The sequence below is a fragment of the Petaurus breviceps genome, unplaced genomic scaffold (assembly GCF_028583685.1).
Source record: "Petaurus breviceps papuanus isolate PSGF00001 unplaced genomic scaffold, PetGlider_PUasm1.0 387, whole genome shotgun sequence".
Taxonomy (NCBI): domain Eukaryota; kingdom Metazoa; phylum Chordata; class Mammalia; order Diprotodontia; family Petauridae; genus Petaurus; species Petaurus breviceps.
In genome coordinates this window covers 169,125-183,633 of record NW_027186308.1, presented here as the reverse complement: position 1 = coordinate 183,633, position 14,509 = coordinate 169,125, and the positions used below count along the sequence as shown (strand labels likewise).

General features: G+C 55.3%; 2 protein-coding genes and 1 long non-coding RNA gene across 4 annotated transcripts; 1 reads left to right on the top strand and 2 right to left on the bottom strand.

The window, feature by feature from the left end:
- Positions 1–1,084: 1,084 nt before the first annotated feature.
- On the bottom strand, positions 1,085–2,891 carry LOC138170795 (uncharacterized). The gene is made up of 3 exons (XR_011170749.1): positions 2,789–2,891; positions 2,041–2,193; positions 1,085–1,618 (listed from the first exon to the last, which is right to left on the bottom strand). It is a non-coding gene; the product is annotated as an uncharacterized lncRNA (long non-coding RNA).
- Positions 2,892–2,940: 49 nt separating this feature from the next.
- On the top strand, positions 2,941–7,634 carry CFAP410 (cilia and flagella associated protein 410). Its single transcript, XM_069100284.1, has 7 exons — positions 2,941–3,155; positions 3,434–3,452; positions 3,624–3,670; positions 4,039–4,268; positions 4,394–4,568; positions 5,076–5,280; positions 6,341–7,634. The coding sequence occupies exons 1-7, from the start codon at positions 3,079–3,081 to the stop codon at positions 6,467–6,469; spliced, it is 882 nt and encodes a 293-aa protein (XP_068956385.1). The 5' UTR covers positions 2,941–3,078; the 3' UTR covers positions 6,470–7,634.
- A 4,253-nt stretch (positions 7,635–11,887) lies between these two features.
- LOC138170778 (gamma-crystallin B) lies at positions 11,888–13,700 on the bottom strand. 2 transcript variants are annotated; one of them, XM_069100261.1, is made up of 3 exons: positions 13,644–13,700; positions 12,431–12,673; positions 11,888–12,226 (listed from the first exon to the last, which is right to left on the bottom strand). In XM_069100261.1, the coding sequence occupies exons 1-3, from the start codon at positions 13,650–13,652 to the stop codon at positions 11,951–11,953; spliced, it is 528 nt and encodes a 175-aa protein (XP_068956362.1). In that variant the 5' UTR covers positions 13,653–13,700; the 3' UTR covers positions 11,888–11,950. The 2 variants fall into 2 exon arrangements, with proteins under 2 accessions (XP_068956362.1, XP_068956361.1); XM_069100260.1 differs by lacking the exon at positions 13,644–13,700 and having other exon boundaries at positions 12,431–12,721.
- Between the last annotated feature and the right edge of the window lie 809 nt (positions 13,701–14,509).

Genomic DNA, 14,509 nt, shown 5'->3' with positions numbered 1-14,509 from the left:
GAAGACAAGCCGACACTGGTGTAAGACCAAGCAAGGTGCAGACCAAGGACATGGTGCGCTGTCTCTCCTGCCAGGGTGGCTCCCTCCTTACCTCCCTCTTGGAATCCAACTTCCTCCAGGACTTGGCTCAGAGACCACCCTTTACCCAAAGCCTTTCTGATTCCCCCAGTCCCCAGAGTCCTTTCACCCAGTCCGCCTGGCTACCTTTGCTATGCAGTTCTTATATCCCTAGGGATGTGTCTTCCCCATAGACTGGCAGCTCCCTGAGTGCAGGGAAGACTTCACTTTTGGACAAACGACTCTCAGTGGACTTGGTGACTGGTTGCTGGATCCTTTGTTCTCGAAGAGGATCCCGACATCAAGGAGGCGATGCCAGGATGTCTGAGTGAATTGGATTTCAGTGAGGCTCACTATCTCCTCTGGGGCCATCTGGTTCCAGTGGCCAGACAGGGATGAGGACAACTGGAGATGGCCCAGGATTCAGTGAGACCTCGGCCTTTCCAAGTTCAGGTCTTTAACAGGTCTCAGCTGAACTGAGACAGAAACAAGGCAGAGAACGGCTTCTTTAAAACAAAAAGCAACAACAAAATAGATCTGAGAGAGGAAGACCCTCAGGGTTTCTGGCCAGAACTGGTGAATTTATGAAGAGACTCCCTCTCACTGCTGGGGCTCTTGGTCGCTACGACTACAATGACTGGAAGGCCCACCATCCAGGAACCTCGAACATCCACCCCCTCATTATCGAGGCCCTCGTCACCTTTCATCTAGAGCATTCCAACAGACTCAAACCCCACAAATTAACATCGTTATATGTTGTATCATTTCTATTTATTTTAATAAACATTTTATAATTACAATTTCATCCACATCTGCTCTAATCCATTCTCCATATCTCCAAAGTGAGATTTCTAAAGCTCAAATCAGAAAAGTTACCTCCCCCCCCCCAGAATCTCCTATCCAGGATACCTTTTATCAAGTGGGAATGATGAGGGATGGCTATTAGTTTCAGCAGGAACTCTGATCTTATCCAAGACCAGAAAACCTGCAGTAGCGTCTGGAAAGACGTAATTGGAGAGAGAGTTGAAAAAGTTTATTTTATGCTTTTCGCTCCTTAGGGGACCTGCAAGAGAAAGGGGGAACAGGCTTTTACTTTTAAAGGGTAGGGCTGCCATTGTCAGGGCTGACCAGAAGGATGTAAGGGACTTCAATGCATAGATAAAAGTTTGAGGAGTTTAACTTGGGGATGAGATTTGGGCCAGACAGGAGGAGACAAGAGGAGATTAAGCCAGGACAAAGGAGTCACAAGTTGTTGCCTAGGCAGAGTGTGGACAGGGGGAAGGGGCAGAGTTTGAGGCTGGGAAAGGGAAACGTGATTTTACAGGCTGGTTTTACAAATTGCTATTACAATTTTACAATACAAATTGCAGTTACAATTGTACAAACTGGTTTCACAAATTGCTGTTACAGATACAGATCCCAAGCACCCCAAGCACCCCATCAGGAACATCTCCAATGAATGAATCCATCAGTCAGAGGCCTTTGGAGAAGTGCCACCGTTGGTGGGTTCGGAAAGAGCAGTGAGTTGGTGTTTCCACCATCCAGAGTCCCTCCTGGGAGCCTGGAAGAAGAGCCAAGGTCTCTGCTTTGGCCTCTTATGCCCAAGGTCCCATCTCCCCACTCTTGGAGTGCCCTCCCACCCCTCTGACTTCAAAAGGCTCTGATTTCCTTCAGGACTTAAGGAGCCTTTCCAGATCCTCCTCCCCACAAATTGCTTGGATTTATTTCCCCTTTGTCCTGCACAGAGATCCCCAAGACTGTCTTCTGCCAGGCAGGGAGCCATTCATCTCTGTCCTCATTTCAGCAGTGCTTGGCCAACAGGAGGCACATAATAAGTGCACGCTGGCTGACAGATCCTGTGGTTAGGGGCACATGGCCAGGAGAGGCCAGACTCGCAGCCTCCCCATCCCTGGGAACTGGGGGAGGGGAGGGAGGGAACACATACAGAGCTCACCACGCGCTAGAGAAAAGGGGCTGACACACCTGGATCCTGCCTGTGGCCAGTGTGTCCTGGATGGCACATTGGGGCCCATGGGGAGTCAGGAAGACCAGAGCTCTAAGCCAGTCACAGACACCTCCTAGCTGGGTGACCCTGGGCGAGTCACTTCACCCTGTTGGCCTCATCTGTAAAACGAGCTGGAAAAGGACATTGCAAACGCTGCAGGATCAGTCCGCGGAGAGTCTGACCCACATTCGGGGTTAATTTCAAGTTTAACTTTCCCCAGCCTCGGGTGCAGGGGTCTGACAAGAGCGGATGCACGGGGTGTGCGGATGGAGCCCCAACTTGCTCTTGGCCGCAGCCTGGGGAGAATCAGCCCTGTGTCAGAGGAGGAAACTGAGGCACAGAGGGCTCCCAGTGCGGTCCGGAGCCAGACACAGAACGTGGGCGCGTCTATGACCGCCCCGCCTCGGTCCCACCCCCGGGGGAGCTCCCGAGGGCAGCCCCCCTGGGTCCCCTCGGCCTCAGTTTCCGTATCCGTATAAAGGAGCTGGACCCAAGAGTCTCCGAGGTCCGGTCCCACCGGTCACGGGCTTCTGACCTCACTCCCTTCCCGTGGCCCGGCACACGTCACTTGACCACTCTGGGCCACGGCGGGCTGGGGGGAGGGGGCTGCCCACCCCCCCCCCCCCCACCAGCCCAACAAGAGGTTGGGTGGGGATGCCAGGGCCGTCACCCGGTACCGGGGCTGCCAGCCTCCCGGGTACAGACACGCGGACCAAAGAGACTCACAGCGTGCACATGGCAGCGGGGGGGGCGAGGCTTCGAACGTTCTGCGCATGTCCCCAGCGGTTGGTGGGGGATGGGAGGGAACAGCGCCCCGCGGACTGGTGGGAGGAGCCCGTGGCTGACACGTGACCCGCACGGCCCGCCAATCCAGGAGAGCCGCTGAGCCCCGCCCCCTAGAAACGTGCCTCGGCCCAAGGATGGCGCAGTCCGGGGTTCGGCCCGCGGGTCCTTAGCTTCTTCGCTAGCTCCTCGCTGGGCCGCCGGCGGACCGCAAGCCCGGCCCGGGGCAGGCCATGAAGCTGACCCGGAACATGGTGCTGTCCCGGGCCAAGGCCTCGGAGCTGGAGAGCGTGAGGAAACTAAACTGCTGGTGAGCGGCGGGCCAGGACGGGAGCGCCGCGCATGCGCCCCTTCCAGTCACGTCACCCCTCTGCCTCAGTTTACTCCTCTGTAAACTGGGGACGATCATGGCCGCGCCTGCACCTGCGGAGGGTGGCGCCGAGTGCTTGGGGCTGGTGTCCGCCCGGGCTGCCTCCTGGCCCCGGCCGGGGTCACCCTGCAGGGTCCAGACAGGCCCGGGAGGGGAGGGGGGCTCCCCGCCCCCTTTTCTTGCTTTTGAGGAAGTTCCTCTTGTCTTTCTCTCCTCAGGGGCAGACGCCTTACTGACGTGAGTGCTCGGGAAGGGGAGGGAACCTGGGGGGGGGGCCCAGACCCCGATGGAGCCCCCGCCCTGGCCTTCCCCTCTGCGCTTCTCCCCGGGACGGGGTGGGGGGCGGGAACCCCTGCCCCTTGGGGTGTGGGGGAGGGGCGCCCCTCATCAAGTCCTTTGCGCTCCCAGATCTCCATCTGCCAAAGCCTGCCCAGCATCGAGGTGATGACGCTCAGGTAGGTGCAGAGCATCCGGGGCCACCCCCCCCACCCCCCCCCCCAGTCTGACCTGGGCCTGAGTGACCGCCGGTCTCTGGGGGGGGGGCGGGGCCCTGGGGGGAGGAGGGGTCTGGGGTGGAGTCCCCACCCTGGGGGGGGGGGGCGCTTCCTTCTGTGCCTTCTTCTGTCAGTCAGTAGGGAAGTGACCCAGCCTGGCGTCTGCGCTGATGGTCCAGGCCGGTGACCCAGTGCGGGCCGGACCAGCTTCTGGCCTGGGTGCCCCGGGGGGGTGGGTATGCCTGGGGAGCGGGCCCAGAGGAAGCCCCAGGCCCGCCGAGCCGGGGGCCACCCCTTCCGGTCTCCCACCCACCCCTTCCTTGGCGCAGCGTCAACAGCATCTCGAGCCTGGAGCCCGTGAGCCACTGCCTGCACCTGAGCGAGCTCTACCTGCGGAAGAACAGTCTCTGCAGCCTGGGCCAGCTCTTCTACCTGAAGGACCTGCCGCGCCTGAGGGTGCTGTGGCTGGCGGAGAACCCCTGCTGCGGCCCCGACCCACGGCTCTATCGCATGACGGTGCTCCGCAACCTGCCGGGGCTGCAGAAGCTGGACAACCAGAGTGCGTGGGGCCGTGCGGGAGGCCGGTGCCGGGGCGAGCCGGGGCCCTCCTGGCACACCAAGGCAGGGGGGAGGGGCGGGGCACTTCTCGGGTGTCTGTGCCTGAGGGAGCTGCTCTCCCTGCAGCCGTCACAGAAGACGAGCTGTCCCAGGCCTTGATTGAGGGCGAGGAGATCACGGCCCCTCCTGCCAGGCAGGCCTCCGAGAACGGTCACCCTGAGCTCTCCTGTGAGCTGAGCACCATCGACTCATCGGCAGACCCGGAGAGCGACCTGCTCGATGACAGCATGGAGGAGACCAAGTGAGCCTCTCCCTTGGGCCCCAGACTGGCCTGGGCTCCTGGAGAGTCCATCTGGGAGGCCTGAATCATCCACCCGGAGGGACCGGAGCCTCGTGTGCTGGGCACAGCGCTCAGGGTGGGGGACAGAGGGGCCCTCCATGTCACCCCAGGCAAGGACACTCTCACTGCCTGGGCAGGTTGACTCCTGACCTGCATTCTCAAGCCCCAGAGATATCAGAGACTTGGCCCGGCTTGTACAGAGCCAGGCCTCCCAGCCCCACCTCCACTTGGTGCTGCTCTCTCCAGGCACACTCAGCTGCAAGGGCAGAAATGCCAGCCGGGGGGCTTGGGAGGGAGGAACGTGGGACCTGGAAGAGAAGGGCCCAGGGAGCAGAGAAGGCACAATAAGCAGGGGTCACAGCCAGAGCAGAGGTCTCGAGGCAGGAGGGAAGGGCTCCAAGGGCAGAGCTTCTGGGAACCGCTTCTGACCGACCCCTGCCCCCACCCTTCTGTTTCGTCTTTGACCAGCAAAATCCGGGAGCAGCTTGGCATGAGGCCCCTCCCCAGAGACAGATTTTCCTCCTTTTCCCCAAGAGCGTCAGTCAGTAGCCGAAAGAAGAGAGTGAGCGTTCCTGGGAGCTCTCTCCCTTGTACCCAGTGCGAGGACCGATCTGTGGGAGCCCCAGGGCTCCCCACTTATCCAGAGCCTGGACTTCTGGCAGCACCGCTGGAAGTGAGTGAGAGAGCCTCTGGGTTTGCCAAGGCCACCAGGCCCAATGGACATTAGCAGAAGACCCAGCCTGGCGGGGGCGGGGGGGCACACTCTGCCTCTACTCACCCTGAAATGGGATGGCAGGCAGTGGGAGGGGAGAACCAGGGATGTAGAGTCAGGGGCCAGGTGAGGGTGGGGGCATTTTAGAGAGAGCTCCAAAGAGTTGAGAAGAGTTGCTTCTCAGAGGGGTTAATGTATGGCAGTTGTCCCAATAACGAGACAGAGCAGCTGGCCTTCCTCATCCCCAGTGGACAAAAGGGGTGCAGGTGATTGTCCCATAACCTTTTACCATGTGCTGCTGGTCTTGGGGGTTCCCAGGGGTCTTCTTGAGTCATCTGTCTTTGAGATCATGTCTCGGGGCCAAGGCCTGGCTTCCTGACCCACTGGCCTCTGGTCAATGAGACTCCCACTCACATCCACAGCCACGCTCAGAGCTACCTTCTGAGAGGCTGGATGAGGGCCAGTGGGGGTCAGCAGAGGGAGACGAGAGGGTAAGAGGAGGCTTATCATCATGCTGGCCAAAGTCAGTCATCTCTCCCCACTCCGAGCTGTGAGGGAAGCCCCCAGCTCCGGTCACTTGAGTTCTCTGCCTGAGTGTCTTTACCCACCACTTTCTCTGCAGGTCTGGGGCACCCCCATGGGTGCAGATCACCGCCCATTCTGGGCAAGTGGGGAGTTGTCTCTGCAGGGTGTGGGGTGAGCATGTTGACTCCTGTTACAGGAAGTCCTATGAGGCCAGTGTCTTGAGCTGGGATGGGGCAGGCTGGACATGCTGAGCCCTTTTCGCTCTGACCCCCATCTTGCCCCTTGTTTGTCCAGCTTGTGGCTAATGTCAGGGCACGCAGCTTTCGGATCTGTAAAAAGTGGGGCAACGGTAGTCACTGGCAGCATTCTTGCTTGTGGTGGTGAGAAAGGGGGTAGAGGAGGCACTTCTTCCTATAGGACAGTGGATTGTGAGGGGCCTGGGCTCAGAGCTGTAGGGGAGGGATGATGTCTTCGGTTCCCCTTCCTGTTTCCACAGAACAACATCCTGAATGCTGTCCTGCTGCTTCTGAAGGAGCTGGATGCTAAGGGACTGGACGTTGTCCAGCAGACAGTTGGCCACCGACTGCAGGCCCTTCGGAAACCAGAGCTACCTGAGGAACGCTAGGGCTCTGGCCCCCTGTGTCCATCTGAAGGTCGTCCGCTACAGCCCAACCCAGCCAAACTGGGAGAGGCCAGTGCGATGCTTTCTTGGACAGACCTGTATGGGGAAGACCTTTGGTCAGATCTTGCCATCTGTCTTATGGCTGCTTCCCACTTGAGTGGCCAGCACCCCAAGGGGACAGGCAATAGTGGGCAGAGAGAGGAGGCTCTTGAGTCTGTCCAAGACCATGTTTCCAGAGCTCATTCTAGGATGTGAATAGTTGGGATCTGCAGCGATGTATTGGCCAGACTTTGTGAAAAGCTCTTACTTGTAAATCTTAGCTTTCCCGTTGGGTGACAAGGGCTTCATCTGGTGATGGTAGCCTCAAAGGCTATTTTCCTTTATGAAGCATTTTTCAAAAGTCCAGTCTTCCAAGTAGACATTTTCCAAATGACAGGAATTGTTTCAAAAGTGTCCTTGTATTCAACATGGCCCTGCTCATCCCATGAGATTGGAGAGATCCATAGCGAGGGCCCCTCAGAGCCAAGCTTCCTGGAGAATTCTGGTCACGGGGTTTTGGCTGAGCCCATCTGGGCACTTGAGTCAGAGTCCAGTGGCCTCTTTCCTCTTCAGTTATGTGCACCAACCCATCCAGCTGGGCTGCTGGGGACAGCAGTAGCACCCTTAGCAGTGGGCCAGCAGGATCTTTCGGAATCCATATTGCCTACAGGCCATGAGGAAGGAAGAGGGGACTCAGTGCCCAGCACCAAAGACATCTCCCTTTGCCAGAAGGTGTGAAGTTCTTAGAGAGTCGGGGTCCATCTTGATGCAAAGTCTGTCCTCCAGATGAAGGGCCCCCAGTGTGAGAGTCTGACCAGGGTTTGCTGCCCAATTACTGGGGGCCTTGGATTGGATCAATATGAGTCCTCATGGCTGACCCCTGCTGAGGGGAATCCTTTCAGATTGCTTGGTTGTAACCCTGAATTTGGTGGGCATGGTCATTCCCAGTGGGCCACAGAAGAGCCACAACAGCACTGGTGGCATGTGACCATCTATTGGGATGACTGACCTTTAGATTGTCTGGGAAAGGGCCACCTTGGGGGGGGGGAGGGGCTCAGTGCTTGTACTTTCCTGAGGCTTCCTCCCAAAATCATCTGGATCTTAGTTAAATAAACCATTTTTCACAATAGCAGATGAGTGGTTGACTTTTTTGACTAAGAGTACTTCCTGCAGGACTGTCCTGAGCTCAGGCCAGCCCTTCTCCACACAAGCCATCCACCTGCCTGTCATCTATCCCTTGGCCTAGGAACATCCATGTAACCCTGGGATCAAATCTGAGGACAGAAGAAAACTCAGAAAATCCGCATGGTGGTGTGAGTGAACATCTGACCTTGCTGCCATGCCAGAAGACAAGGGCCATCTTTGGGAAGGGTGACCAGTTGACCGCAGGGGGCTAACAACCTGGAAATGCTTGTCTGTTGTACCCACAGTACTGAGCCCAGGTTAATGCTGGCCATCAGCCGGGACAGCCTGCAGACCTGGACCCCATTAGGCCACATCTCTTCCAATAACTGTAGACAGAGCTAGAAAAAGGAACCGGAGTATCATTTCTTAGAACCAAAACTACTTCAGAGAGCAGGGGCTCCCCTGTAGAGGTCAGCCTAGAATCTCCGGTGGAGCAGCCCAGGCTCTGTCCTTGGCCCTCTTGAGTGCAGCGTTTTTATCAGCAGTTTGAATAAAGGCATTGAGCTATAAATGCTTTACTGTGAACCTTCTCAAACTTTGGTCTCAGGCACGTTACGCTCTTTAAAATTCTTGAAGATCCCAAAGAGCTCTCGTTTGTGTGGGCTGTATCTATTGATGTTTACCATATTAGGAATTAAAGTCAGTAAATTTTTAAAATATTAATTCATGTTAAATATATATGTTACATGTTAACAAGTAATTCTAATTTAAAACAATATTCCCCCTAAATAATGAGATATTCTTCCACATACTTATAAATCTCTCTGATGTCTGGCTTCATCAAAGACAGATTCTCATTTTCTTCTTCTGCACTCAATCTGCTGCAATATCTTATTTTTCACCCAGATATATGGTTAAAAAGGAGACGAGTAGATCCATCAGATTGTGGCCTCCTAGATTTAGGAATCATGCCTGGCATCTTGCCATGTGTTAAAATTCGTTAGTCTATCTTTCACTTTGAAAGGATTCTTTACCCACACGTGATAATTTGGTCATTTCATGCCTTGTTCATTTGGAAAATACAGGCTTTCTGAGTTATATAGATCTTCCAAATGTTGGCACTTTTCATTATACAATAGCAAAAAAAAAAAAAAGATTAACATCAACACAGAATCAGAAAAAACATGATTAAGAGCTGGGTTCTCAGTGGCAGATACAGGTTTTCCATTTGAAAGCTCAAATTTTATCACTGGCAACAAAAAGTTAGTTGTTTTCTTTGATGTAACAGATTCGCTTGGTTCATTTTTTAGAAGATGTCTGCCAAACACCCAAGACTGAAAAAACAGTTTGTTGGTTACTCTCCTCAAGTAAAAATGGTGTTCCATGAAAAAAAGCAGCCAGTCTAGCTCACCAAAAAAGGGATTTTTCTTTGTAGGCAGCAGAGGAGCTTTACCCACATCTCCCATTCCATACTGCAAACAGTGAGAAGACACACTTGGTAGAATTCATCACTTCCGTTGCCTAATCAAGGACATTGCTTAAGTAATGGAATTTGGGGCTTTTCCTGGGAGAGAACTTGACTGGTGCCATCAGGGCTAGCGTCAGCCAAGCGGCTCTGAGATAACCCAGGAGATTCAGGCAAGTTGTTCAGCATTTTGGATAGTTCCACCCCTGCTTGTGTTTGTTGGAGTCATGGAGACGCGTCCATTTGTAAGGCCAAAGCACCGGTCTGTGGATGAGATGCTTCCTTATGTTTGCAACCTAGTCACTCATTCCCAGGTCACATAGCCTCAGAGAATGAGGACCCAAAAAAGGTAAATAGGGTGTAAGTCTTATGAAAATAGTTTTGACCTCAATGACCATCTAAAAAAAAGGTCCCCTGGGGTCCATGAGCCACACTTTGAGATCACTCTCTAAACAAGTTGTGGATGATAAATGGAAACTAAACATTCACAGGGCCTGGAATAAGTCAAAGGCAACAAAATGCCATAGAATTCAACGTAATTTCCTACACAGGTCAGAAAATCATTTTCACATGCACAGAGCAGGGCTTGGTAATTATCACTAAACAGTCCGTGGGGAAGAAGATCTGGAGGGCTTTTGTGAACCATAAGCTCTCTAGGAGTCTGTAGCTTCGGATACAGTGGCCAGGTGGCCTGTGGGATTTTAGGCTTCCCCGAGAGAGGCAGAAGGACGGGCACTCTGTCCCCTGCTCAGACCCCCTCCAGGGTATGGTGCTCTCTTCCGCCCTCCCTCTATGGTTTAGGAAGGACCTAGACAAAAGTACATACTGGCTATCCATAGAACATTTCAGGGTCTGCAAAATGTTCAGACAGCCCTGAGAGGCTGGAAGTAGTTGGAGTCCTATTTCTCTTTCCCTCCTTCCCTTCCTCCTTTTCTCCCTCTCTCCTGCTCCCACCATCCCTCTCTTTCTGCCAGTCTCCACTCTCTCCCCCCTAAGCAGATTGAGGGCAGGGACATATTCTTGTCTGGCACAGCCTGGTGCCAGGCGTGGGGTAATGACTCCTCCCTATTCACTGGGCAGTCAGATTCTGTGTCTCTCAGCAGTCAGCCCCATGCAAAGCCATTTGGAAGACTGAGAAAAGTCCCCCAAAGTACTGTTCAACAGTGTGCCGAGAACAAGATTATTATGGGGCCCCTGGGCTCCTGCTAGGCCTGGCCTTCCCGTGTGAGCCTGTGTGGCGGTGCTGCTTGTGCCCAGGGCTACCCCACCCCCACAGCCACCACTGCCGGACGGCTCCCCAGAAAGAGAGTCTCCTCCTCTCTCCCCACCCCTCCTCCTCTATGCAAGCAGAGACATGTCTGGTGGCAGATCTTGGAGACCCAGGCTGATGCCAACTGCTCTTGGGGTGCCCATGCCTCTGGTCAGACTGCCTTTGCATTCTCCCCAGCCCAGGTGAAAAATCCCTAGCAGGGGGGACAAGGCCGCCTGACAATGTGGGCTTGGGGGAGAATGGGAGGGACTTTCTGCAAGGAACTTACTTTTTGGTCTGTTCCTGTGACTCCATTGATGTCAGGAGCCCATCACCAGCACAGATAGCACCTCCTGTGTCTGGGGCCCAGAGCAATGAAGTCCTCCCAACTCTTCCTCTGGCTCCCATTACTCTCCATGATACCTCCCCCAGGGGACACATTTCTATTGAGTTACTTGTCAACCAGACACTTGTAACTGAACTAGGAGAGGTCGCCATTCAAGAGAGCCAACAGTCATTAGGCAACACAAGAGGTCACCCTCACCTTGACCTGCTGAGGGACTTTGGGTGTCCAGGGAGCTCGTCTTCTCCCAGGGGGCCCTGCCCAGGATGTCTCAAGCTCAGCTCGGATGTGGTGACAGCTGGTCTGTCCTGGAGGCCATTGGCCTGCTCTCTCTTCACATTCCAGGCTCTTGGGTTAGAGAACCCAAAACTGTGAAGTCATTTTTAGCAACACCTCTATTTAAGATCTCCTCCTCTGAAGACATCAGGTCCTTGAAACCAGAAAGCACTGCCCAGAGAAGTGACCCATTTCCTATGTGGCTAGTTGGGACATGCCAAACCTGAGCTCACTGGGAGACAGAAGAGGAAGCAGGTCCTGACACCCTCCCAGGGCTGGCCAGAAGAGCCCACCGGAGGTCCTTGGGGAAGGGGAAGGCCTGTGGGAATATCCAGAGGATGGAACAGGGAGAAAGGGGAATGAGGCTGGCCAGGAAATGAGAGCCAAGTGGTGCCACAGAACATGGCCAAGAATGCGGGACTCAGTCAAACTTCTCTCTGCCTTAGGAAGACTGTCTAGGCCACTGCGAGGGGAGCAACCAAACACAGGGAGAGAAGCCACCCAGGACACTTCTAATAGACCAGGTCAGATGGACAAGCAGGTGTGGTGAAGCCTGGAAAATCTGGAGTACGGTGGGAGGTGGCCTTTTCACAGGAGAGGAGACTGATGCCTAGTACTTGGGAGCGATTTGCCCAGAGTCACATGGCTCTTGTGGGGCGCCCTCTTAGGTAGGTCACAATGACCCACTCCCCTCCCCACACCCAGACTCTACTTCTAACTCCTGGGGGACAGAGGAAAGCCATTTCCCCTCTTGGGGCCTAATTTACCCTTTTGTAATTTCAGGAAACCTGCTCCTGAGTTAAGATGTACACAAGAGTGTACAGTGTCTGTTGCACAGAAATGGTGTGTGCACTTGGCTCTGTTATCCCTCATTACATGCTACACAAGGGACTAGTTAATTGATATTGGAATGAGAGCCACAGATCAGCCATAAATACTTTTATTGAGTTTGGAAAGAGTCAAGCTGAGCAGGCCTCAGGCCGGCACCTAGGGGCTGTCCACAGCCCGCCGGAAGGAGCCCAGGACTGCGGTGCCAGCGCCCCATTCACTGTGCCGCCGGTACTCCCCAGGCCGCAGGAAGTACTGCCGGCCCTGGTAGTTGGGCTGCTCATAGAGGACCCAGTACCCGTCCAGGACATTACAAGACAGGACATCCCTCTGGTGGAAGTGGTCGTGGATGGAGGGACAATCCTCAGTAAACTCCATCATCTGCCCCGCACAGTTCTCTCTCTCATAGATCCGCATGCGGTAAGAGCCTTCATGCTGCAAGGGAAGAAAATGGGGGGCTACAGTGAGGGCCTGGTATGGAGCCTCCTCCTTCTATAAGGACCACAGAGAGTGTAGGATGCCCACAGGCCTGGGCTAGTCTGGGCAGCCATTGACAGAGCGCCCTTCTGGAGATGGCAGCCATTGCCCTTCCTCCCTAGACTCTGCCCCAAAAGGGCCAAGGGGCCCTGGAGAACTCACCCTGGGCACCAGACGGCAGGAGCGGATGGAGTCGCTTGTGCCCATCCACTGGCGGTAATCCGAGTACTCGCCACGCCTCAGGAAGTACTGGCAGCCTTTATAGCTGGGCTGCTCATACAGGACCCAGGAGCCGCTGTCCACACGCACTGAGTTACAGCGGCTGAAGTAGGCCTGCAGGTCAGCACAATCACCGCTACATTCATAGCAACGGCCCTGGAAATGGCGGTCCTCGTAAAAGGTGATCTGGGGGAAGAAAGCAAGGTCAGGGCCCAAGCTGGATGCTGCCTCCATCCCCCACCCTGGCCCCCCACCCATGCCCTGGAGCTATGGGTCAGGACTGGAGCAACTAGAAGGAGCCTCTGAACTCTCCGGGTCCAAAGCCTTCATTTTACACCGAGGGAAACTGAGGCCCTGAGAGATTAAGGGATAGCCGGGACAGTCCTCCTATTTTCTCCATGATTCCCTGCAGCTTAAACATGACCTATTGCTTCACACTGAGGCTTGGGCTAGGCCATGGAAGGCCATGCATGGCCTGTTTTCCTGATCATCCCACTAGACCAGGGCTACCCAACCAGCCCCTGGGTCTCAAATGGAAGACTGGAGCAGAGCTCAGCCTCTCCCTCCTCTCCTCCATCACAGCTGCCCGGCACCACACTGATTACCTTGTCCCAGACAGCCAAGTACCCCTGGGCCTCCCCTCTGCCACCTGCCCAGGACATACTGGTTACTTTGCCCAGACAGCCGGGTTCTCCCCAGGTTTTTCCTCTGCCCTCTGGCAGGCCACTCTAGTTACCTTGCCCTAGACAGCTGGGTCCCTTCCCCTCTGCCACCTGCCCAGGCCACTCTAATTACCTTGCTCTAGACAGCCAGGTCCCCTCCCTTTTGCCACCTGCCCAGGCCACACTGGTCACTTTGCCCTAGACAGCCAGGTCCCTTCCCCTCTGCCACCTGCCCAGGCCACACTGGTCACTTTGCCCTAGACAGCCGGGTCCCTTCCCCTCTGCCACCTGCCCAGGCCACTCTAGTTACCTTGCCCTAGACAGCCAGGTCCCCTCCCCTCTGCCACCTACCCGGGCCATACTGGTTACCTTACCCCAGACATCCAGGTCCTCCCCAGACCTCCCCTCTGCCCTCTTGAAGGTCACTCTAGTTACCTTGCCCTAGGTAGCTGGATCCCCTCCCCTCTCCCATTCACCCAGACCACATTGGTTACCTTGCCCATATTGCAAGAGTGCTCGGGGCAGAAGCAGGTGGCCCCAACTGCCTGGGTCACCCCTCTTTATAGCCCCACCCCACCCCCAACTCTCTAGGTCAGCACCCTTTCAATGGGGGATTTGCAACAGGCCCGAGTCAGCAGTCAAGCCCACGCCCCTCAGGGGTTTTGCTGAGCCTGGCACTTCCTTTGTGTGGGGAGGGGTGGGACCCCCCACAGGAATGATTTTCTACACTGAGCATTTTACTTTGGGGAAGCCAAAGCCTTTTCATTGCTGGATGACTGAGCTGAAATGACCTGGAACAGTGACTCTCAGAAAGAATCCAGCCAAGCTACCCGCTCCCTCAGGCCCCCACTTCCCCCACCTTGTGAGACTCTCTGACCCCACTCTATATGACCTGAGAGCAAGGCCCCCTCAGAGGGCTGCCTCCTGCCCTGGTGGTCCACGCATCAGAGGCAAAGGGAGGGGATGCCCACCAGCCTGCCCTCGGCCCTCCCGGCAGCCCTATATGGCCCTATCACCTACCCCGGGCCACATCTCAGGGCATTCTGCCAGCCCTGGATCCCCCACCCTGATCCCTCATTGTCCACTTTCTCTGCTGCCCACTCTCTGCCCCGAGGACACCCCCTTTAGGCCCACTCAGCAGCAATGTGTGGCTTTCTTTACCGTCTTCTTGGCAGCCTCCTACCCTCCTGCCCCTACCTCACCCTCCAAAAGCTCTTGGACCTTCCCTCCCTTCTAATTCTCCTCCTACATTTATCTCCTCTCTCCTGTGTGGCCAGACCCCAAGAAGCTTTTTAGTGATATCTCTATTTGAGGGTGCTCAATAGGGGTTTCCACGTCCTCTCTCACTCTCTTCCTAAAA